The sequence below is a fragment of the Pogona vitticeps genome, chromosome 4 (assembly GCF_051106095.1).
Source record: "Pogona vitticeps strain Pit_001003342236 chromosome 4, PviZW2.1, whole genome shotgun sequence".
Classification (NCBI taxonomy): domain Eukaryota; kingdom Metazoa; phylum Chordata; class Lepidosauria; order Squamata; family Agamidae; genus Pogona; species Pogona vitticeps.
In genome coordinates, this window is record NC_135786.1 from 199020063 (window position 1) to 199045608 (window position 25546).

Here is a 25546-nt window from a genome sequence, read left to right on the forward strand (position 1 = left end):
TTAGAGAGTCACGTACCTGGCTCAGCAGGTTTAGTATTGTGCAGATAAAGAAATGATTATTTCTTTAGCTAAAATCCAACTGTTAGGCCCAACAAAAGTAAACCCATTGAACAAACAGGACATACACAAGAGTAGACCTACCACTCACCAATTGAGTAAATTCTAGCTGGGACTAGCAACTGAATTTTAGGTTATAAAGATTCAAGATAATGCAATGTTGCACATATTTTTCCCCTTGTTAAAACTACATGCACTGTATCGTTAACTAGATGCAGAACTGGTCATATTTTGTATGATTCTAGCAATTATGAGCAACATCTTTAAATCCCATTTCCTTCAAGGGGAGCATGATTTAAGCGACCAATGGCATGCATATTGGCTTGAGATTAAACCACCAAACTGTCCAACAGTTCTAAAATGGATTTCATAGAACTGGCATTAAATAAAATGCAGGTAGTTTAGATGTATACCAAACAATGAAATTCAATAGGTCTTGAAAAATATTTTGTTAAGTGGTAGCCCTTGCTAAGAGTTACAGATTTCTGGCCAGAGTCCAGAGACAAACATCTGTTGAGTTCCACTGCTTCCATGGGAATACACAACCTCCCCCCCCCCCCCCAGCAGCTCCTTGTGCTCCTCAAGAACCTGCTCTAGAGGTCTTTTGGAATCCTGGAATTTGCAGTGATAGGGAAGAGAAGAAATTCCGAGTTCTACTGGTGTTGGGATACCAAATGGCACCACTGGATCCTGGCCATAGTGTTCTCTACTATTCCTGCTTTATTCTCTTCAGTCATTTTAGCATTAAGAAAATTTGCTTGCCACAAACAATAAACCAATATTGTATCAAAACTCTTTGGGGAAAAGTGTAGGGATGCCGGTTCCCCCAAAGTACATTTTGGTTGCATCTTACAGTGCAAGAGTATGAGATGGTTCATGGGAGCCATCTAGTGCCAGGCATGGAAAAGTACAATATTTATAAAAAGTTAAGGAAATTATGGACGCATTGAAAAGAGCCCCTGAGCATGCAGGAAGAAAACCACAACAACATGCAACTGGCAATGTAAATGATGATGATGATGAACCAGACACACACGGTCACATTGCCCTATGTATCAACCACCTTATATATCAATCTCAGATATGCAAATTGATATGAATGAATACTTTATTATGGTCAAAGACCAGTAAAACCAAATCAATATAAAAATACAGTACATGTAATTGTAGTTTCTTAAAATAAGTATTCATTCAAATTGATATGTATGCTAGGGAGGCATTGGAAGTCAGGAGGGCCTGGCGTGCTCTGGTCCATGGGGTCACGAAGAGTCGGACACGACTTAACGACTAAACAACAACAACAACATGCATGCTACCATCAGCCTGAAATACACTTGTTTCTATTGTCTTTGATATGAAGGCCAAGAGCTATGCCTGTATGTGGGAAATCACCTTAAGGCTGGGTGGCAAAGTGTCACTTGTTAACAAGGCGCTGGTTGCATTACTAGGCACACACCAGATTACATGATCAGAAACAGAACTAGCACTTTATTAAACAATGGCAACTTGCCACCAAAACTTTAATGAGTTTTCTCTTGGGCAAGCATTAATCAGCAATAGAATTTTGACCAAAACTGGATATGAAATTATGCCTGATTAAGAAGGCCAGATGCTGTGAGGGAACAAAAACGAGTCTCCTACTGGCTATTTGCTTCATTGAGAGTATGATCTGGAATACTGATTCAAGTACATGACTTTCTACATACTTGCCAATCCCAACCCTTCCTACATCCTGGATTCACACAGTTTTCTTGAAATCCTCTCCCCCCCCCCCATATTAAACTCCCCACTAATACAGAGCCAGGATCTGGTACTCAAGAAGAAAATGTATTCTTCAATGATTTTTCATAAAGTAAAAGAAGCAGTCCTCAGCCCAGGAACATATTTGAAAACCAGACAGTATATACAGTAAGGATCATGTCTTTAATAGACTGTGCAGGCTCCTTGATTGTTGTTGTTTTTAATATATGTTGTTATAATACAAATGGTTTGAAATGGATTTAAAGTATTGAATTGTTTTATGTTGTTTTAACTTTCTTTTAACAATATAAAAGAAAGTTTTTTGAAAAGGCACCTGCTTACATGCAAGGAGATATTTGAAAACCTAAAGATGGAATGGTTGAATTGAGTTAAACAGACTAAAGAGACATGACAATATCCTTTTCCTCGTCCAGGTCTTCTGATCTGATCCCAGCACGTCTGTATCTGAATACTTATAAAAGAACTGTAATGGTAACTACAGGAAAATGCTATCACAAATCACAGTCAGGAAAAAATACTCCTCCGTCTCTTAAAGACTAGTAGGAGACTCAGCATACACAGAACTCTTTTCCATGCTTCCAAGAAGAAATCTTGGAAGAAGAAATCTTAGAAAGACTGATTATGTTTACATCTAGTAGTAAGAGTTCTTAATAAGCAGAAACAATTACGTTAGGGTCTTTTTCAATCACAGATGAACGCTTTTCTCCTGAGTCACTTGACAAGAAGCTTCTTTATTTTTTTAAAATAAATAAAATTTCTACATTTAGGCACAATGAAGTCTGCAGGTCTGCAGAATTTAAAAAGTGCTAACAGTGCAATCAGAGCCCAATCTACGAACATAATTTACAGGTAGTTCCAGATTTTACATCCCAGTGATACTGCATACATGTAAAGGAAATGGTCTCACATGTTGTATAAAACTAAACACAGTCCTGAAATGCTTCTCCTTTGGGGGAAAAGAATATGTCCCACACCACATATTATGTTGCACCCATTGTTGGCATATATAAGTATGCTATTAGTATTTAATCACATTTTATTTAATATATGAATTAATATATTTATATACTATCTGCCATATCAAATGAGATCTTGAGATGTCTCAGTAGTGCCCCAAGTATACAATCCTGCTGGATCAGATCTGTGTGCTTTGCAAGGTTTAGAACTATGGTCTCAGAGATCCAAGGATTGCACGGAACCAACACTCAATCACACATCCCAAAAATATTTTGTTCTTTAACAATTTTTCCCCTAATGGAAAAGCCCTTCCATCCTATAATGTGTATGGGGTGGGTGGGTGCTTGGACATGTTTTGCCCACTCTGGTTAAGACTAAAATCAACGGAGTGCCTTACTTTCTATATGCTGTTGGATGGCAACATTCATAATTCCCGGATAGCATAGGACTGGTAGAGGATGATGGGAATGACAGCTGGAGGGCACAGGTTTCCTATAAGTGAAAAGCCATCAAGCACGGTTCCTGCCTCATTTGTATTGACTGGACTTTCCTTGGAACCAAGAATTCTGCTCTCGCTCTCTCTCCTGAACAGCGATTGGAGCTGCCAGCTTCATGGACTGCATTGCTACAGTGTTCTTACACAAATGCTATTCACGCCCATGAAGCTGTTGCAGGAGTCCTGCCTAGCAGATTATGCCATTTCAGAAAAAAAAAGTATGATTCTACAGAAAGGATTGCAAAAAAATTTTTTAAAGAAAGAAAATTCAGAAGCAGCTGTAAGTGATCTGATTTTTTGATGCATTCCATCAGATGATTCTGGACCCCACTACACATAATTTTTGAAACTCTCCACTGCCATACTTCTGGTTGGAAATTTAATCAAAAAAATACGCTTGCTCGAAGGAATGGTTTTTCCCAGTGAATACAGGGTTAAAGTTATAAATCAGGGCATTGGTCTCGTCTTCTTTGCTGAAAAAGCGATGGCTGCTCTTCCGGGCTGCAAAATATTGGAGAAGTACAGATTACTTCCATGATGTCAGCACCTATGTGTTCAGCTCATTTTTTTTTGTCACATACACTTTAAAGAGCACAATCCTAAACAAATACCCCAGAGCCCAGACTGTGCAAAACACCCCTCCTCAACTTGGTGCTCTCTAAATCTTAGGGACATCAACTCCCATGATCCCACCTGCTTGGCTATGTAAGGTGGAGTTGTGGAAACAACAGTCCAAACCATCCGGAGGGCACCAGACTGGAGAACACTGACCGGAATGGGCTGATGCAGGCTGAACAGAGCTGCTGGGAAGTCCAGTGCGCCATTTAGTGTGATCCTCTCATACAGATGGCATAAAGGTCTCAAGTGACCCTCTTTAATCCGCAACAGCCTGCTGTAAATTTGCCAGTAAACGGTTTGCTCTTCCTTGAAAAGTCCAGTTAAGAACCTGCTCTCTTCTTACACAACTTCACGATATGACAAATTGATAGTGACATACAGAAGGATGCCTAACCAGTAAAGCTCCAATAAAGATGATGCCTGATCACTGTCTTGAGGAGCATACCAGTCCCTGCTGGTAATCTTCTACTGCTGTATCATAGAGAGTATTTTAACCTATTGCTTTGGTATATGGTTCGCTAACTATACAATGGCAGACAGGAAAATGCTCCAGAGGATTATTACAATGGCAGCAACCCCAAAAAAAGATCATTTACCTTCAGTTTGTTTTTTATGATATTTATTAATCACCGTGATTGATGGGATAAAGTGTAATAAATAAGAATGGACATCTCTAAAACATCTCTAATTGCTTTCAATAAATATCTCCCCTTCAGGGGACAGATTTAAAAAAAGCTTGCAATACTGCTCTCTCTACAATGTGTACATTAATGGAGGCACAACTATCTCTTAATTTGATGGTTGTTTTTTTGGGCTCTTTGGCTGTGTTCTGAAGGTTGTTCTTCCTGACATTTTGCCAGTCTCTGTGGCTGGCATCTTCAGAGGATGGACAGAGCATGGACTGAGTTCCTACTCCAGTCCTCTGAAGATGCCGGTCACAGAGACTGGCGAAACGTCAGGAAGAACAACCTTCAGAACACGGCTAAAGAGCCCGAAAAATCCACAACAACCATCAGATCCTGGCCATGAAAGCCTTTGAGAATACATATCTCTTAATTTGCTTACTAAGAAAACTTTACTGTATGGTCACTCGCTATTACCTGTCTATTGCCATGTTTTGGCTCTCAGAAAGCTAGTGACTCAGCATGCACGTTTTTCTCTTTTCAAGTACAATGTTAACACAGTCAGTTAAACATGGCTTTAAAAACAAAAACAACAAACAAACCATGAATTCCATACCTTCACTGACAAAGAAGTCAGCGGTGAAAAATGCTACTTTGATAGCTGACTGGGAGTGTGGTATGCCTGGTGAGATCTTCCATTCAAACGGATTTTTCTCTGGATGCCACTGGACACCATAAACAGGGTATTTATAAGCTAGGACACAAAAGGAGTTTTAATTCATTTCTGCCACCAAGACAAGTTTCTTTGGAAACCACATACAACTGCATAATTTTCACACAAAAGAGAAGGACTTTGCATAAAGAACTTGAAAAGGTTACTTCGCATCTTGGCTATGCTGAGCTAAAGGACTCTGGAAGAGACAATCCCTTCTGCCCCTCAAATATTCCATTTTCAAGCTCTGATAAAACCACCATCTTTGTAACCATCACCAACATTTATACGGTGCTTACAGACATACACTGGAAGTGCAAAACCTATGTCTCTTGAGATAAATGGAGCTCACCAAGCCTCTGCCCAACTTCCACCCCTTCTTGTTGGCTCTTTTCCCATCTGCAATTCCACAGAGGAATCCAATGTATAAGGCTGGCAATGCTGAAAGGTCTTGTGCTGCTAGCTCTGTACCATTTTAGTCTGTCCACTGAGGAAACCCTCAATTCAGAACATTCCCAATTCTGGCTACCCTCTTAGCCATTACACTGAATCAGGTTCAAGGAAAGTGAGGGCAACAGCAGAACTATTTTTTCTACTGTCATTAACGCAAGCTGATGCTGTACTCTGATTTGCTTATTGCTATATGCTAAGCTCCTAGAAGTGTGCACTAAAAAGCCTGGGAAGACAAGAAATATTACCTTTTAAGACTATTTACATGGTCTGTCTAGGTCAATATTAACTAGGACTTTTCAATGTCTCAAGCGGAGGTCTTTCCCATCACCTGAAATCCTGTTGACACTGGAGATTGAACCAGGGATTTTATGAGTACAAAGTACTTTATTACCAAGTTAGGGTCCCATATTGATGAAACCTCTCTTCACCTGTGGACATACTTTGGAACATAAAGTGTTCCGTAATCTGCACAGGAAGTCATTACTAATGGTAATATATACATGTTCTAGGTCAGTGGTTCCCAACCTTAGGTTCCTAGATGTCCTTGGACTGCAACTCCCAGAAGCCTTCCCAGACTTTGCTGGCAAGGGTTTCTGGGAGTCATTGTCTAAGAATGTCGGGGGACCTAAGATTGGGAGTAACTGTCCTAGGTTATACAAAAACACAAATTTAAGATTTAACACCGAGCAACAAATGTCACCGTGACACAGTTCTTCCACCCCAAAACTTTTCAGAGATCACCTACCTACACAAGACTGAACTCTGTGAGTTCCTATTCTGTTTCACTTCACTGGATCCCACTTGCAGGGGTGGGAACCAACAAAGCCATGACGAGGCGCTGTTTGCCATTCAACTTTGACTTCAGATCATACATTTAGCCTTATGAGTCCACAAAGGGAAACAGGAGGAAGAGAAGACACTGACTGAAACCCAGACGTAAGTCACAACAAGAGCACATACACTGAGTTAAAGGAACTTGAGGAGGAGTTAACTCACTAAATCCCCACTGATTCAATGGGTCTACCCTAGTTGTGACCTACTCCTGGATTTCAGCTGCTGGGTATATTCAAAAGCTACAAAAGAAGACTTTCCTTTCCACCCCTGCCCCCTACCCCATTCACCATAGAGGGTCTCTGAACCTTTCAAGAACAGACTTGAGCAAAATACAGGAAGCTGCAGAGGGGGACGGACAACCTATTCTGGCAAATTCCATTGCCTTGGTGGGTCATCAACGCTTAGGCTTCATCCGCCATTTAGCCGAGGCCACACATTGGCTGCAGAATTTAAAAGTTTCTATTACCTTCCATGGTTGATATGAACTCTATGTCATTGTGAACATTTGTTGTCAAGATCTTGTAGAAACTGCTCAATTTCTTGTTCTCTGTGAAATTCTGAAAGAGAAGAAAAATTTACTCATATATATACCTATTTACAACAATGGGGCATTTTTACTTTCTGTCACTGTATTGTTAAGCATGATGCTACCTGTACGGAAAGGCTCCAGAAGTGAAAGTGTGAAGTGACAGGCTCAGAAGTCAGTGCTTGCAACACATCATCTGGAAAATGCTTAAACATCCTGCTCCCCTTAGCACCTTGTTCCAAAACAAAGAAATAAACAAGAAGAGTCAGTCTCACCCTCCGGAGGATGCCTGCCAGTTTGTTCAAGATTTGTAATCTTCTCAACAGGCAAAAGCTAAAGACAATTGGTAAGAGGCAGTGAACACACCAGCAACTACACTCAGTCTGTTATCAAACTATAATTGTAAAGCATTACAAATGTTTACTGCTTTTGAGAAAATGCAGTAAACATCCCTGCACCTGGTGTTAGAGAAGAACCACCAGTCTTGTTGGTCTCCACAAATGGCAACTGTTATTATTTGTTTACAAAATAATCTTTCGTCCTGAAAAGGTTCAAGGAAAACAAGGGGATATGTGGGGATGCCCATGGCTCATGTGTTTTTGATTTAAGAGTTTACTGGAGGACATGGCAGGGATGAACAGCTGCAGCAGGACTTGGCTCAGGGCATTTCCAGATTTATATACACATGCTTCGATTAGATCGGCTCTGCTTGATCATGGCTCATCTGAGATGGCACCCTTTCCTGCAATGATGAGCCAGATGCCTCTAGGAAGCCTGCAAGGAGGCTGTGAGCCTTCTTCTCCACTTCTTTGCCACCAAGAGGTATTCAGAGCCATGCTGCCTCTGACCTTTGGAGTAGTGCATGGCTCTCATGACTTTCACCAATTTCATCATGCCCATCTTAATACAAGTCCAACACCAATGATGTTGTATCCAGTTTGCAATGCTAGCTATGGAGGAGAGAAGGGAGAAGCTATATCCCATTTCTTAGATGTTGCTGGATTCTGACACTCAACAGAATGGCCAAAGGACAAGGATGACAGGAACTGGTGCCCAGAAATATCTGGAAGGCCACAGGTTCCACACACCTAATGAGGAGGGACAGAGAAGACAACCATTTGAACCTTCAAAAACACAGCAGTCTGGAAAATGGTGAGGTGCTACTCCAGAAGAAGCAGGGCCAGCCTTGGTAACGTCACCATTAGAGATACCACATTAGAACTTAATACAATACTCAGCACCTGGATATATTTCGCTTAAGGCAACTTAGATAAATTAATAAATAAAACGTGTATCTATAGCATCTACTTTGATGTTCTTAAAATGGCACTGTGAAAATGCTGCTTCTGTAATCTAGGAGTGGGAAACGTGAATTTCCAGATACTGTTGGATTCCAGCTCCCATCAACCACAGCCAGGAAGGCCAATGGTCAAGGCCAATGGGAGTAGTAACCCAACAACTTCTACTAGTGATGTCACAGGTACTTCTGCCATTACAACTAAGTGACATCATACACATGATAAATCCACATCTTCCCCTGCTGCTCGAAACAGGTGACACAACTCAATTATGAGTTTTGATGAAAGAGAAATGCTCTGGAGCCAAAAGCCATCAGTAGTTCTGCCCCTTTCTCCCAGTCTCCTGAAGGTCTCTGCACAACAGAGCTGTCCGTTCAGCAGTCTGTGTGCCAGCCCCAGCCTTCTTCCAAACACATCCTATCTAGCCAGACCGCACTGCTGAAGAGAGGACTTTTGCACCAGTGCCTGGATTGTGCCACTGGTTCCCAGTATCAGGATTCAAATAAATTCCAAGTGGTTGTTTCACTTAGCCTTGTAGACTTAATGAGGCATACCCTCTTCCTCCCTGCACCTTAGCTGAACCCCAAACTGTTTTATGAACAGCAATTACGAGTTTTTTACCTTGAGTAAAATTCAGCGGCAATGAAAAGCCATTTGTATTAGTCCATGTGAGTAGGTTTTCCCCACTAGTGAGAAAGGTGAGCAATTCATGTCCCATGCATGTGCCCCACACTGGAAAATAATCTCCTGAGTCATAAGCCTAGAAAACAACATTATGGAAAAAAAATTCAGTACACTGATCACCATACATAGATCTCAAACTAGCTTTCTGAATCTACTTAAGGGTGTGCTATTTTGGTTTTGAAATACTTAAAGAAGAACTTGCTGCTTAATACAGTGCATGGGAAGGTATGTATGCAGATCTCATATAAATATCCCTTTGAATCCATTATAACCTTCTTGTGCTTACTTATACACATACTATTTATGTAATACATCGATTAGAATACAATGGAGTTCTTGCACTGACAAAACAGATGGGGTGCAATTTCTCCTCCCCTTTTGTATCTCATTGCATCTGAAAATCTGTTCTGGAGAGTTTTCCAGAAGCAAAGAAAGGCCCATCATGCTACTGGACAGCTGTGACAATGGAGTTTGAGCTACTCTGTTTACCAAATATTTACCTCTAATGCTTTATTGTAGAATATTTTTGCAACCCTGGAAAACTCAGAAGTCTCAAGGCTAACAGCCCCTCCAGGATAAAGAATCCTAAGAAAACAAAATTTCAACATTTTTTACAGCAATAAGTGCCAGGTTGACCACACATTCAAATGTCATACAGATAACCTGGAATGTAGTGGTGGGTGGATTCGCAATACAAGCTCAAAGGTGGGTGACATGCTTAAGTAATATATAATTTGGTGAACTGAACCATTCTTCTCCTACCAGAAGGAAGACAGGTCCTACACAGGTGTTCGGCAACAAGACATGAACAAAAGTGGGAATTCACATGAGCCACACTGTCAAGGTCCCCTAGATCCTGAAAGTGGGCTGTACACACTACTCATATTGGGAGAACCTGCCATATAACCAAGGTCCCCAATCATGACTCACATTTGAAACATATCAAGCTGAGCATCCATTCAGCTCTCTGCAGTACACATGTGAAGATCTACAATGCGGGCATCTTGTGAGCAGGGCTCCTGTGCATGACCACATCCTCTCCCTAGTTTAGGTCTATTGAACTTGGAAGCAAACACCTACACAATGCTACAGCCATCATAGAATGTGAGGTGAGGGGATGATAGAAGAGAGGGCATCAGAATCATAAGCCTCCCTTGTTTCCAATGAATTTGTTGTACCTTTTTTTTTCAAATGACAAAATACACTATGAATACAAAGAAAACAAGGAGGCGAAGGAGAACTATTAAGTCTCGTACAGTCAGAAAGATAACAAAAATATCATACACTGATATATCTGTGTAATCAACCATCAGAAAGTACATATGGTCAGGAACAGCAACATGAAAGAAAAGCACTGTGGCACCTTTAAGCTGTAACCATCTTATTTCACTGTGAAATTTAATGGCTTACCATCCACTGAAGAAATGGAGTGTAACCCACAAAAGGTTACAACGTAATAAATGTGTCAGCCTTTAAGGTGCCGGAGTACATTTGGTTTTGATGCTGTCAAAACAGACTAATACAGGTTGTCTCTGTGACAATGCAATCTATGGTAAAAACAACGAGTGCTGGCTGCTTATTTCCCCTCTTGTGTCCTCTCTCCAATGGATAATATCCCTTTGGTAGGGAAAAAGCACGGTGAAGACATAATCAAAGAGGATGGAACACATGTTTCTATAAACAAATCAGTCTCTTTGACCATTCTATTTAATTTACTTCAACACATTAAGAATTTCTTATTTTAATGCTGCACTGCACCTACAATTATCCACAACAGTGATGCTTTCTTTATATCAGAGTACTGCACAATTTAAGAAGTATGGACACATTTTCTTTGAGAGGATAAGTTTGACTCTTACTACTGCCTGGTGGTCTATTTCGGGTTTTACATAACAAAAATCACAGGGCTTAACTAGAAGATTTGTAGGTGCATGCCATCATTTGCCTCTTACATCATTATGTGACAATCACTGGATTAATGTGGTATCCACATTTTTCTTCAGTTGCCGAAGTTTTCCCAGTATCCATATGACATGGCTATGATGTGTGGGTGGCACTATGAGAAGTAAATTAGCTGAAATAAATCTCTGTAGATTTACTGATATGCAAAAGGTAAAAATGCATCTTCTGAAGCTATCCTGGTTTATGAAGGTTTTCCAGAGCCATGCTATATTTATGTTGCTACAAGACACCACATACAATCCTTATATACACATCCCATACAAGTAAACTGCAGATATGCTTTAAACTTAAGCTCTCCCACAAAATGAGGACAATGATGATAATCACAAAGAAAAAGAAGAGTCTGAAAAATATGAATATCCTAAAAGCTGCATGCATTGTCAAGTTGAGAGTGTTTGACCAGAAGTTATTTTCTGATTGGGGGAGGGGGGAATAGGAGAATAAATGTATGACATACCTAAATTGACCTAATTTGTTTTAAGAATAACTTTTGAGGGGAAAAGGCTTAAATTACAGATGCAGATTGAAAATTGCCTAGAGGAGAAACAAGACTCTCCACCCCTCAATCACACAGAACTTTACACCTTTTAAACATTTTAATTTTCACAAACAAAAATATAAGTGGAGTGTTTCCTGAGAGTAACAAGAAATACGAGGCAGATTATTGCCCAACACCACATATATTTATCTGATGCAAAAAATTATTCTCACATGTGTTTTACAAAAGTAAAGACTTGCTAGGATCATTATGGAAGACTCATGGCTGAACTAAAAGTTGATTTCTTGTTGTCATCTCAGATAATTAACATTCCTTTTACGTCACTTATGTTACAGATTTCTAACAAATGTTCACGAGTACACTTACCCATTAATAGAATGGAAAATCTTTTCGTACTCTTCATTTGAGCGATTTAATCTGTCACCATGAAAATAAAATAAAAAGTTGTAGCATAAATACCTTCTCAAACTAGTACAGTTCTTACTATAGAAACTGAAAGGCTACATCAATTTTCAGTGGGACAAGGTAAATGGAGATCAAGTATTTTGTAGAGTGGGAATTATTTTTCTAGCAGTGGAAAGTATTTTTATTAATCACATTAATATCCCACCTCCTCTCCAAGTAATCTACATGTTTCTCTTCCATGTTCCCATTTTATCAGCAAATGCTGTCAGAAAGATCAAGCTCATACAGTGAGCTTTATGGTCACTTGGAAACCAGGGCTCTCCAATTCTAGATTGACATAGCTTCTGCATCTGGTTTTATTATCAGATATTTAATAAGACCCTGTGACTCAAGAATTCCAGAAAGTGCTAGCCCATGCATATGGCAAAGATTTCCATTCTATTGATTAAACTGCCTCCCCCATCAGAGCAAGTTCCTGTTTTGTGTCACATAGCATGTAAGGAAAAAGGTGAAAATCCAACTCCCCAGTTAGACCCATTGAATCTACTACTAAATAGTAAATCAACACCTCTGAGCTTCCACAGCCAGGCAAAGACCTTTCTCTTCAGGCATTAGCCTCCTTAATGACTGGTGGTCTGAGAGGGGTTGATCTTATGTACCATTCTAATATCGTCGTCTAGTCGTGTCCGACTCTTCGTGACCCCATGGACCAGAGCACGCCAGGCCCTCCTATCTTCCACTGCCTCCCGTAGTTGTGTCAAATTCATCTTGGTTGCTTCGATGACACTGTCCAACCATCTCATCCTCTGTCGTCCCCTTCTCCTCTTGCCTTCTCTTTGCTTAATTCTTTTTTAATATTTGTATACTTACTGTTTTAGTTTTTAACTACTGTTTTAGCCATCTTGGGTGCTTTTGGTGAGGAGGTATGTATGTATGGATGGATAGGGCTAGTAAATGGATTTAGGCCAAAAGCCTCACAGAACCTTAAAAACGAATGAATTTCTCACAGCTCAAACTCCATAAAGTTTCTGCGGACTGGAATATAATGGGAGCACTACAGCCGTAGAAGCTTACCTTATTGGCACTACTCGTGCTCCAGCAGATTCAAGAAACTTTACATATGAAGCAGCAATATAAGAACTTCCAAATCTTTTGAAGATTTTGGAGATAGATTCCTGGGCCACGATTCCTAAAACACACACACAAAATAAAGAACATGTATTATCCAATGAAATGTTTTTAGCCATATGAAGCAGCAGGAAGTCCTAAAGCAATAATGATATTCATAAAATAGCAGGTAGATTTTACTCTTCCCTAAATATTTAAATCCAAGAAAAAAGAAATGAACATGGGGTTTCGCTAAACAGCACAATAACCATCCTTCAGCAATGTCGCCCATTCACATGCATTTAAACACATAGGCTTAAATCCAACTGGTATGCATAACTAGACAAGATCCATTAACATAAACTACTGAGAGCACCCATGAGCACACCCTGCCCATCTGCGCATGTGCACGAGCATGCCATGCCCCGGCCATCCACGAGTAAAGCCTGCCCACCTGCAAGCGTGGTTCAGAAAAGGTGGGGGACCACTGCTCTATGTGATCCAGAACTTGGAAAAAAAGTAGTTCTGCACACATGAAGGGCTTACATGAAGAAACCTCTCCCTCTTTAGACTGCTGTTTACATATGATGAAAGTAATAACAGACAAGGTAGGGCTAGAATAGAGGACACACTCTTGAAGAATGACTAAACAGAGAAGTTCTGTGTTGTACATTGTCACACACCCCCAGTTCCTGTTTGGTCTTCCACACAACCCAGGTTCACTTTTGGGTATGACATTTATTTTTCAACACTTTCCTGCTGCCACCAGAGGATTTAGTCCTCACTCTATTACATATGACTCTTAAATCAGTGTTATTCAATAAAACAATGTTTATTTAAGTGTTTATAAGTAAATCATAGAAAGTAAATCATGGATGGTCTTATTTTATTCATTCAATAAACTGTGCTTTTATGATATTTATATTTGCTTATGTATAATCATGTTAATCAAGGTATTTATTCATTTCTTATCTTGTTCTCTACCTCTCTATTCTTCTCTAACACAAGACTGGTCCTATCTGCCTAAACTGCTTCTAATATCCTTAACTGAAGTCCCTAACTCTAACTCATATCCCTCCTAACTCTAACTCATATCCCTAACTGTCTTCCATTCTTCTTATATTTTCCTAGTTCTGCCTCTTCTCTTCTCCCATTAGTTGTTAAATCAGGGTTTCATTGTGATGGACAGGAGTGGTTACTGACCTGTCCGTCACTATGCATAAGCATGTCTTTCATAGAGATTTGGAAGCTGCTCTCCAGTGGTCTTACTCAAGCTGCGTAACAGAAATATTCTTCTGTATTGGCCAGGAAAGTATACAAATGCCTAATGTGGCTTCTTGCATCATTAGGCTGGAAACATCTGAATATGCCATTTCGTCAGCCTAAGATAAGTGTTGTAATTTGGGTATTTCTTCCTGTCCTCCCTTCAATGTCAAAGTGAAAACTATGACGCAAGAGGACAAATATTAACCTTAAAAGCAGGAGCATCTAAAACATTATGCAAGCACACACACACACACACAAACCTTACTGATGCTATATATGTATCTGATAACAGGTTGGAAAGTCCCCTCTATGCATTTTTCCACCAGCAGGCAATAACAAGCTCTTCGCTTCCAAGCTGAGCTGTTGTTCTGATCTACTGTTCTTTATATAGAGACTTATATTTGTTAAATTATATTTCTAATCTCTTTCTCTTTTAATTGTCACTGCTCTCGTGTTAATTTCGTTACCCTTGGCCACTCGAAGTGCCATTTTTTGCAGCAGAAAGGTGGGATGTAAAATAAACAAAAGCCACTTCACATAGGAACAATGTGAATTTCTAGCACATGCATTTGGATTCCAATGTATTTACTGTATTTTCTTTTAAAAAATACCTTCATTGTGGTGAGAAGGCTAACATAATGCAACAGATTTCATGGGCACAGATGCACATATTGCATTCACACACCCTTGGGGTGGTCCTAAGTGGCAGAAGAAGAGGCACTCAATGTATCGGAGGTAATGGCTGGCATTATCAATGTGTGATGTGTGTGTTGTTTTTCCCACCAGGGAGCACATGGCAGCCAACCATTTATACAGGAGGAGAAAAAAGTTATGTTCAAGAGCACTGCTGAGGTTGGAACTGAAACACCCCTGGGCCCCTTATGTTCCCAATATTAAATGTGAGGATCAGATTCTGCTTCTTCACAACAGTATCCAAGAAGGCAGTCCTATCTATTTTGACTCACTGAACCTAAGGGAATCTATTACTCTGACATTCCTTTCCTACATCCCTCCATTCATTGTGTCTTTTTTATGTGATGCTAAAGCATGATAGAATTCTTCAAAATTATGCACAGTATTTATGGACATCAGTTATGGTGGAGAGGCTGGATATAAGTCTAATAAACCAACCTTTAATAATAACTGTGTGCCATCAAGTCAATTCCGACTTATGGCAAGGATTCCCAGACATAAAGTACTCAGAAATGGTTTACCATTCCTTTCTTCTGGAGGTGCCCTGGGACTGTGTGACTTGCCCAAGGCTATACAGTACAGGCTGACTGTTCTCTTGGAAGGCACACTGTGAAATCAAACTCTGCTAAGCTCACTTCAGAGGGTCAGGGCACCCCCCCAGAGGAGCTCCAAAGTACAGCATGCACTGCCAAAACTCACCTCCACCGTCTTTGTGTTGGCAAAATGCTCCTCTCAGAGGAGTCACCATTCCTAGATTCAACCTGGTGATCTCTACTGCCAATCCATAAACTGAGAGAACCAACAGGTTGCTCCAATCATGATGCCTGGTTCAAAACGTTTTGATGTACTATACTTTTCTTTCCACTTCAGCTAGAGCCAGTGAATAAAGCCAGCAAGTCTGTTCTGTGTTGTCTATCAACACACCTGCAGTATTAGTAGTCGTCTAGTCGTTTAGTCGTGTCCGACTCTTCGTGACCCCATGGACCAGAGCACGCCAGGCCCTCCTGTCTTCCACTGCCTCCCGTAGTTGTGTCAATTTCATGTTGGTTACTTCGCAGACGCTGTCCAGCAATCACATCCTCTGTCGTCCCCTTCTCCTCTTGCCTTCACACTTTCCTAACATCAAGGTCTTTTCCAGGGAGTCTTCTCTTCTCATGAGATGGCCAAAGTACTAGAGCCTCAGCTTCAGGATCTGTCCTTCAAGTGAGCACTCAGGGTTGATTTCCTTTAGAATTGATAGGTTTGTTCTCCTTGCAGTCCAGGGGATTCTCAATAGCCTCCTCCAGCACCACAATTCAAAGGCATCAATTCTTCGGCGCTCTGCTTTCTTTATTGTCCAGCTCTCACTTCCATACATCACTACAGGAAAAACCATAGCTTTGACTATTCGGACTTTTGTTGGCAAGGTGATGTCTCTGCTTTTTAAGATGCTGTCAAGGTTTGTCATCGCTGTCCTCCCAAGAAGCAGGCGTCTTTTAATTTCGTGGCTGCTGTCTCCATCTGCAGTGATCATGGAGCCCAAGAAAGTAAAGTCTGTCACTGCCTCCATATCTTCCCCTTCAATTTACCAGGAGGTGATGGGACCAGTGGCCATGATCTTAGTTTTTTTGATGTTGAGCTTCAGACCGTTTTTTGCACTCTCCTCTTTCACCCTCATTACAAGGTTCTTTAATTCCTCCTCACTTTCTGCCATCAGAGTGGTATCATCTGCATATTGGAGGTTGTTGATATTTCTTCCGGCAATCTTAATTCCAGCTTGGGATTCCTCCAGTCCGGCCTTCCAACATGATGTATTCTGCATATAGGTTAAATAAGCCGGGGGACAATATACAGCCTTGTCTTACTCCTTTCCCAATTTTGAACCAATCAGTTGTTCCATATCCAGTTCTAACTGTTGCTTCCTGTCCCATATATAGATTTCTCAAGAGATAGATGAGGTGGTTAGGCACTCCCATTTCTTTAAGGACTTGCCATAGTTTGCTGTGGTCCACACAGTCAAAGGCTTTTGCATAGTCAATGAAGCCGAAGTAAATATTTTTCTGGAACTCTCTGGCTTTCTCCATAATCCAGCGCATGTTAGCAATTTGGTCTCGAGTTCCTCTGCCCCACTATTAGTATACCAAGCTAAACAAAATGCTCTATGATCACCGAAGAGGGTGCAATTATTAGACTGAAGACTAGGGCTGCAGATCAAAATGTCTTTATCTTGGAGTAAATGTCATTGAATTCACTGAGACTTAGTTTAAGGCAAATACAGGGATCAAGCAGAGGTGGACAACACAGAAAGTCCCTTCTCTGAAAACTGATCCAGGTGTGTGAAGGATCCAATGTTTGAGGTTTCACAAATCAAACCAATCCGCATCCTCATCCCTGCGACAGATGAGCAACCCTAAGTGCAAATTAAGATGGGGGTGGCTTTTTGCAAGTCCTCCTATACACTTCTAAGCAGATTTACCTGGAAGGAAATGCTACAGATTTCAGTGAAAGAACCAAAGCATTAGAAAGCATCTTTAGAAGTAGGATGCAGTGCAGAGTCAAGACTACAATAAGACGCTGGATGCAACAATCGTTTTCGCCCAGTTCTGGCAGCACTTCAAGCAGATGCATAAAAGTGAGAAATCTTCACATTTGAACAGGATAGAAAGGGGAATGTCTCCTCTTTTTTTAAATCTGCAAAAATTGACACACACACACCCCAAAAATCAGGCAAAGTCCAAAGGAACAAAACAAAACAAAGACAAAAACATGTGGCACCTTAAATACTAACTAATGTATTACATTTTTATGTGAGCTTTCGTGGACAAGTCAGACATACATGGAAACAAGAAGAAATACTGTACTGGATGAAATCCCAGTTTCACAAGTAAAACACCCGATATATTGGTTGTTAGGAAGAACAACCTTCAGAACACGGCCAAAGAGCCCGAAAAACCCACAACAACCATCAGATCCCGGCCGTGAAAGCCTTCGCGAATACCCGATATATTAATCGGCTCTGAGACTCCTGGGTGCCTTATCCCTGGACAGCCCGGCAACTGGTGTTTCTGTTTCTATATCAAGCCTGAGAAAGGCGCAGAGTCCCCGACGCCTCTGTCCGGCGCCCTGAGAGATGCATTCCCAGCCGCTGCACCAACAGCGCCGCCACTCACCAATGATCGGCCTGTCATTCTCGCTCCGCGGCAGCACGAAGGAGAACACCGACGGGCAGAAGAGGCTGAGGAAGGCGCAAGCGCCCAGCTTCCAGCGCCACCCGAGCAGCCTCGCCATCTCCCCGGGTCGCTTCGGTGAACGCAGGCTCGCCCGGCGCGGCTGCCCTCTTTTAAGCGCTGCGCGCTCGCCCCGGGCCGAAGGGCCGAAACCCTGCCCTCGCGCGGCGCCTCTCAGCCGCCAAAGGCATCCTGGGAAATGTAGTCCTCCGGCTTGCTAGCCCCGCAAAGGACACGATCGTTCCTCGGAGCATTGTGTAGTTCTTCCTCCGCGAAGGGTCTCATGGGTCCCGACCGCAAACGTAATTTTCAGGGAAGAGGTCGGGATCCGCGCACAGAGAAGACGGACAGTGACTTGGGAAGGAGTCCACCCGCCTGTCCCCGGGGAGGAGAAGAGATCACAAGGAGACGAACCAGCTCTTCCCGCCAAGTTCTTGGTTAGGCACTGGAGCTGTCGCGGTGCGATGCGTAGCGCTTGCGTCATAAATGCAACAATAAACCATAAGAAGCGAAGCGGACTGCGGTTGTGAGGATTGTTTAAAGATTGCTCGGGTTTAGGAAGGATTCCTGTCTTGCGAATGTTCGCCTTTGCATATGTACCCAAGCCTAAAGTGTGCATTATGTAATAAAGAGGTCGGTTTAAGAGAGATACATTGGCAGATGTGTTATTGTGTGTTTAGCGTGGGTGAGTTAGCTCCCTATAGATGACACATGGGCAGTCAGTCCCGGTGCAGACCGATGAAAATGTATGAAGCAGTTAAAAGCGTGTATTAAAAAAAAAGCCTGGCTTGTTGATAAAGTTAGGTATAGCACAGAAAAGCCCAAATAATAACTAAAAGGAAGGTTTGCGAGGAAGTGAGGGGATACATTGTTGACATGGAGTAAGAAGATGTGCTCTTACACATCTGTTTTGGAGCAAATGGGATCAGGCTAAATAGGGTCGCTAGAAGGTCTCATATGGCATTTGGCACGATCCTTGCTTCAAAATGGCCAAGGAATCTTAGTGACTCTATTTGGTCCCTGCCAGTCTGTTGTCAATTTGTTTGCATTTCTCTTAAAGTTCCAGTTGAGGATCCATGTACAAAAAGCCCCCTTTGTCCCCTCCTCTCGCTTCCAGGAGGAAGTTTTCATTTTGTCTTTTTTTTTAAAGTGATGGAATGAATATGTACCACCCTAATAAATCTTTTTTAAAAAACAAAAGACTTCCTTTGCTCTTCCATGGAGGAAGTGTTTAATTTGCCAATATCCTGAAGTGGCTCTCTTCTTAAGCCACTTCACAATATTAACAATCAGGAAAGCTTGATTTTGGTTTGTTTCCAGTGATTGCACATGCTGGAAATGTACCAAATCAGTGCAAGCCTACCCTCACCAAAAAAGTAGATGCTCCTGGCTCACTCCAGCAAAAAATGTCTGATTGCTGTTTTTAGGATGAATCAATTTCTACCTGCAGCAGACCATACAGTGAATTAATTGCCCATGTAGTCATTTTGAAGAAAGGAAATTAAAATGTCAGATGGAAAATAATAGCCCCGTATCTGCAATACGAAGGAGGAAGCTGAAATCATAGATGAAGAACAGAGTAGCCTTTACTGACATCTGCTCCCAAATCCTTTCTGGCATTTGGGATAGAGAATTGCAATGGCATTATGCTTCAATAACTGGCAAACAAGATGTCTAACAAAAAAGAAAATCATGTGGTCCCAGTACACAATCTAAAGGCAAGCGTGGGTGATACTGCTATTAGATCACTAAAATATATATAAACAGAAGCTAACTTTCTACCCCATCAGTCTTCATCAGGACTCTGGAACCAAGTTGTTTTAACAACACCAACTGAAAAAGCTTTTTGTCCTTTCTGTAAATGAGCTGCTGGAAAAAGAATGCCTTGGCAAGGAATGGTGGAATAGCTTTGGGGTGAAAGGGCTTGTGAGGTTGGTGCTGGTATTGGTCACGGATTTCTGGATTATGGAGCACCTTGTTACTAAATTCATCACATGTTATCTACTCTTTTCTTCCTGGATCCAGTTTGTAGTAAATAAGGATTTGATTCTGCAAGCCTAAAGCCTGACCACTCCCTCATTCTGTGCTTTTAATAATATTTACTACCAGTCTGAATGCCATCACTCACTTATCAAGTACTTTCTGGTTTTGCTGAATATTAGGGAAAACTTCCTAACTGTTAGAGCAGTACAACAAAGGAACCAATTACCTCAGGAGGTAATGAGCTGTTCAATACTGGAGACATTCAAGAAAAAGCTAGACTGCCATCTGTCAGATATACAGTACCTTAACTTGGATTGCTGCATTGAGCAGGGGGTTTGACTCAATGGTCTTATAGGTCCTTTCCAACTCCATGGTTCTGTGACTATTTGTACACATTGCAGCAAGGAAGAAGGCAGGGCCACACATGAACATTCAATTCACAGGCCTCTGTCAGTCTTTGAAAAGGCCTGATGACGGAAAACATACTCTGAAGAGGAGATTGTGCAGAAAGAAATGGGCTATTTAAGGTTCTCTCTGTTTCTATAAAGACTTGCAAAGACATAAAGGTACAGTTTAGAGTAGACTTTAGCAAGCTGCTACGTAGTTGTGAAATACATTCTTTGAAATGGTTGCAATATATACCTGCATGCACAGAGCAGGAAACAGTTCAAGCAGATTCATTATCTTGATACTAATCTAGCCAGAATGACAGTATCCTGGAAAAACCAACCAACAATGAATATTTGCCTTAAGCTTTGTTGCCAAATGCCATTATCAGAAGGATGACAAAAAGAACTACCTCCATTTGAGGAGTCTCAGAAAGAACAATTTTTTAGAAAGCATGTGCTACACACAGTATTTGCTGTATTTGCCGGCGTATACGACTACTTTTTTGCCCTGAAAAACATGCTTCCAAGTGGGGGGGATCATCTTATACGCCGGGTGCACTTCAGTTGAGATAGACATAGCTGCCCATAGTGGCCTTCCGATGCTCGCCCGGTGCCCATAATAGCATCCCGATGCCTGCCCACCTCATTCTACATACCGTCCAGTACCACGCGGTATCCAGCACGGCCGCGGCGAGCATCAGCAGCGAGATAGGGGTGCCAGCCTTTTTGATGTGACTGGCCCATTCTGCTCGGCAGGAAGCAGCAGCGCTCCGGCCCTCCCTTTGTCTACACAGAGCTCACACAGGCGCACTTGCGCACTAGTGCCGGTCACAGGGAGATGCAGGGGCAGGCCGGAGGCGCTACGGTTGCGCTGCGGCCGTACAATGCTGGCAATGAATAGCACCTTTTATTTGATGTGTGGAAGGTGTGCGGAAGATGGTGTAGTCTTATACAGCGAGTATATAACAAACTTTATATTTTGAGTGGAAATGTTGGGGGGGGGGTCGTCTTATATGCCCAGTTGTCTTATATGCCAGCAAATACTGTATTAGTCCTTCTGAGTAGACTCATTGAAGTGGACAGGACTTGTTAATCACAACTGAATTTCACTCCATTGATTTCAATTAGTCTACTCTAGGGTTAGATTCAGCCTCTTTTTACAGTTTTCATCCATAATGACTTGATATTCTTTAATTAAATGTTTTCGCTTCAGATTTGACTGCTTTGGTTTCAACCCTATACATTCTTAAATGGGAGTAAGTCACACCAACCTCCAACCATCCAGGGCACTGATTTTTGAGTGAATATACATGGGTCTGCCTTTTCAATTAACTTGCTTTAGAGTCCTTTTTCAAATAATACTTAATGTTTCAGTATTACATATGTATGTCAAACACACGAGGCAGTTTGGGTTATTTAAAATATTTAATTACTTATTAACAATAAAAGAGATAAAATTTAGTAAAATAGGCTTTTATACAAAATATAACAAATTGCACCAGTATTTAATAACCATTTTGCCTTTTTAAAAGAAGGGTCACAAATAAAATCAAAGAGATACATCATAAGATAGCAATTTCTATTTCATATCTAAATTATATGTTCTGTTCTGTTGATCTGTCACTCTTAACTTTTAATTAATGTTATTTCATATGTGAAGTAAGCACTTATAATCTCTATACATTTTCCATTAATTAGCCATTCACTGAAGAATTGTTCCAAACTTTCATTTATAGAAGTGAGATAGTACTGTCCCACAACTGTGATTTCCCTATACTGTATTATCCTAAACAGTTACAAAGTGGTGCCTCGCAAGATGATTGTAATTCGTTCCGCGAGAATCGCTATCTTGCAAAAAAAATTGTCTTGTGAGATTTATTCATCTTGCGTTTGGTCTCAAAAGCATAGGTCACAAAAAAAAAAAAGTATTGCGAAGCATGGTCATAGAAGAAACTGTGTTGCAAAGCACCATAGCAATTGCAAAAAACGGGTTTTTCGTCCCATGAGGCAATCGTCTTGCGAGGCACCACTGTATATAAAAGCTATATAAGTGGAACAACTTTGAAGCCCCCACACACACACCAATGGGAGAAATATTTAGTAAGTAATATTCTGGAACAGACAAAGGAAAAATCTCAGTCTTGCATCACTTTTGATGAAACAAAGACCCAGTGGTATACTTTGATATCAAACACCATTGGAACTATCACTTTCTTCCCTTCTCCCTTCTGCGGACCCTCACCACATGGAGCCAAAAGAATCATGGCTAAATATAAGTCAATGGACACAATTTAGATTTATAATACTTTAAATAAAGATCTATTTTTACTGTAAAAAGAACATGAACTCTCCAGTTATGAAATGAAAGTAAATTAGTAGGTAGAGATGAAATATTTTATAACATGAACTATCTGTTCACTTTCTGTTCTTGTAAAAAAAAGACAGAAAAATATCACATTTGTGAAAAGTACTGAGCAATATTATATATTCTCTATTTAATGTCACAGTATCATTTAGAACATAGCTGCCAATTCCAATGTCTTAGCTGAGAGAGCCATTCTATTCTTATTGATTTAAATTCACTAAAGTGTGGACAGTGTCTGCGAAGCAACCAACATGAACCTGACACAACTCCGGGAGGCAGTGGAAGACAGGAGGGCCTGGCGTGCTCTGGTCCACGGGGTCACGAAGAGTCGGACACGACTAAACGACTAAACACAACACAAAGTGTGGCTAATACAAAACAACACACACACACACACACACACACACACACACACACACACACACACACACACACACACACACACACACACACACACACACACACACACACACACACACACACACACACACCAGACACTGAAACTTTTCTCTTTGGAGCTCTCATTATGGAGCTGGGGAGGAGCTGAGTCAATTTGGGTACAGGTATGGGCAAAGCTTAGAAAAGTTACTTTTTTCTGGATAACAGCTCCCAGAATTCCCTGGCCAGTAACCTCATTAGCAAGTTGCAGAGCAAAAATCCAGTTTGGAGAAACTGTAGCGTTTGCAGGGAAACGGATATGGGGGAAATGGAGAAATATTTACCCTCTGTAAATGCTTCCCTTCCTCAGTATTTTTCTGTAATTTTTCTCCTTCATGAATATGAAAGGCTAGTTGGGCAAAGACCATGATGTAGAGCAGGTGCGGGCAACTTCTAAAGGTCCAGAGGCCATAGATGCCCAATGCCATCACATTGGAGGGCCACATCTGCTGCTACCCCATGTTCTAATTTTTTAAATTACTGTACTCCAAAAAAAAAAAAATTCTCTCATGCCATCTAGTGGGAAGAAGCAACAATTTCACCAGCTCTTCCCCATCCTTTGTTTTCGCTTCCTCTGAGCTGTTTTAGACCTAAGTGGGCTTTTGGTCAAAGCCAGAAGACCTGGTTTTGAAAACAGGTACTCCATTAATGTGAAAAAGCTGATGGGGAAGGGCAAAAGCCTGGTAAAATTATCCCCAAGGGTCTTTTAAAAGTTAATTTTTAAAAAATATGTTAGGTAAGCCTGAGATGCTAGGTGGCTATGATTGGCCCTATTTTCTTGACCCTCGGAGCAGGTACATGGTGTTAAATCTGCCCCATATAACTTGCAAGCCTTGAGATATTTTGGACTGCATTAGGGAGTTGCAGACCAGCAATACCCAAAGAGGAAGAAATTGTCCATCCTGGCTTTCAGAGTTGCTGACATTCACCATGCTAACCAGTACTTCAACTGTTGTAAGTTAAAGGCTTGGGATAGTGGCAAAGCAAAGCAAGGCCAAGCAACTCACAAAAGGTACTGAAACAACATCCTGGCTCCTACTCCTGCTCCTATAACTCACTCATAGAAGGCAGCCCTGAGACAAGACAGTGGGGAATATGATTTCACCATGTCTTCCTTCAGTAAAAGCTTAATCCTAGACGACTGTTCCTAACATTTGGTTTGTTTAAACTACTCTTCATCACTGAGCTTAATTTTTGTTTATTTCCATTCCTTCCACTAGAATTATAGGTTATTTTCTTTTTAAAATCTGGCTATGGGGGGGAAAGTTTCTGGACGTTTAGGTTAGCACTATTCATCTAGGGAAATCACCCCCAGCTTTGGTGCCCTCTAGATGTTTTGGATTCCAGTTAGCATGATCATGTCCCTTTGTCTGAGGTGATGGAAGTTGTAATCCTACATCTCTGGAGAAAACCCATTTAAAGACACTGATTTAGGTGTGTGATTCTCATTAAGTTCATATGGAGCTCTGCAGGAGGTGCAGCTGAAAGGATCATAGCAAACACGTCTGAGAAAGAGATTTTTCCTGAGACCATGAACTGCTGCTGTCAGGTGTCAGGGAGGCAGCTCAGTGTCCTCCAAATGCTTTAAACAACAATTCCCATTATTACTGGGACTGTTGGGAATTGTAGCCCAAAGGCCACTAATTTGCTTACCCCAAAATAGAAGCTCTAACTGCTAATATATATTTTAAATATATTTTATTTACATAAATTGTTCAGTTCCTCTTGACAGTAAACAAGCTCAATTCCTTCAATTACACTATTTTAAACTAAAGCCAAACCCCTAGCAGATTCGTGGCATATTTATTTCAAGATCAGAATAGCATCAGTGTAACATGTTTTTTTCACATTTCAGAAGTGCGACTATTAATTTGATGGAACTTAATGTCAGTCAGTCTTCCCCAAACTGGTGTCCTACAGAGACTGTGGACTAGAATTCTCATCATCCTGGCATCTAGCCATGTAGGCTGGAGCTAATGGAGGACACCAGGTTGAGGAAGATTGATTAGTGCAAGTAGGACGAGTGTCACCATTCTGGCTGGCAAAGTGGATAGCTCCCCTGTTGTACTGGTGCCAGTTTTTGGGACTGAGATTGCAAACTAGCTCCAGTAACTATTCCTGTCCTCTAGGTTCAGACTGCATGAGGGGTTGCAGTGAGCATGCCCTCAGTTCTGCTACATCTTATCAGATGAATATAATGCCATTGATGGCTGT

At 41.1% G+C, this 25546-nt stretch overlaps 1 protein-coding gene across 1 annotated transcript; it reads right to left on the bottom strand.

Moving 5' to 3' along the window:
* Positions 1-2529: 2529 nt before the first annotated feature.
* On the bottom strand, positions 2530-18324 carry GGH (gamma-glutamyl hydrolase). The gene is made up of 9 exons (XM_020811690.3): positions 18101-18324; positions 12960-13074; positions 11847-11897; positions 9520-9604; positions 8957-9095; positions 7163-7269; positions 6978-7068; positions 5129-5266; positions 2530-3772 (listed from the first exon to the last, which is right to left on the bottom strand). Exons 1-9 carry the CDS (start codon positions 18216-18218, stop codon positions 3651-3653), a joined length of 966 nt encoding a protein of 321 aa, XP_020667349.3. The 5' UTR covers positions 18219-18324; the 3' UTR covers positions 2530-3650.
* Between the last annotated feature and the right edge of the window lie 7222 nt (positions 18325-25546).

Bases quoted from the DNA above. Each gene is read 5' to 3' on its own strand.
- GGH (XM_020811690.3), bottom strand. From the start codon at position 18,218: ATGGCGAGGCTGCTCGGGTGGCGCTGGAAGCTGGGCGCTTGCGCCTTC. The intron at 11,898-12,959 runs GTAAGCTTCTAC...TCATGGTGACAG, and splicing joins GCACGAGTAGTGCCAATAAG to ATTAAATCGCTCAAATGAAG. The intron at 3,773-5,128 runs GTATGGAATTCA...AATATTTTGCAG, and splicing joins TGACTTCTTTGTCAGTGAAG to CCCGGAAGAGCAGCCATCGC.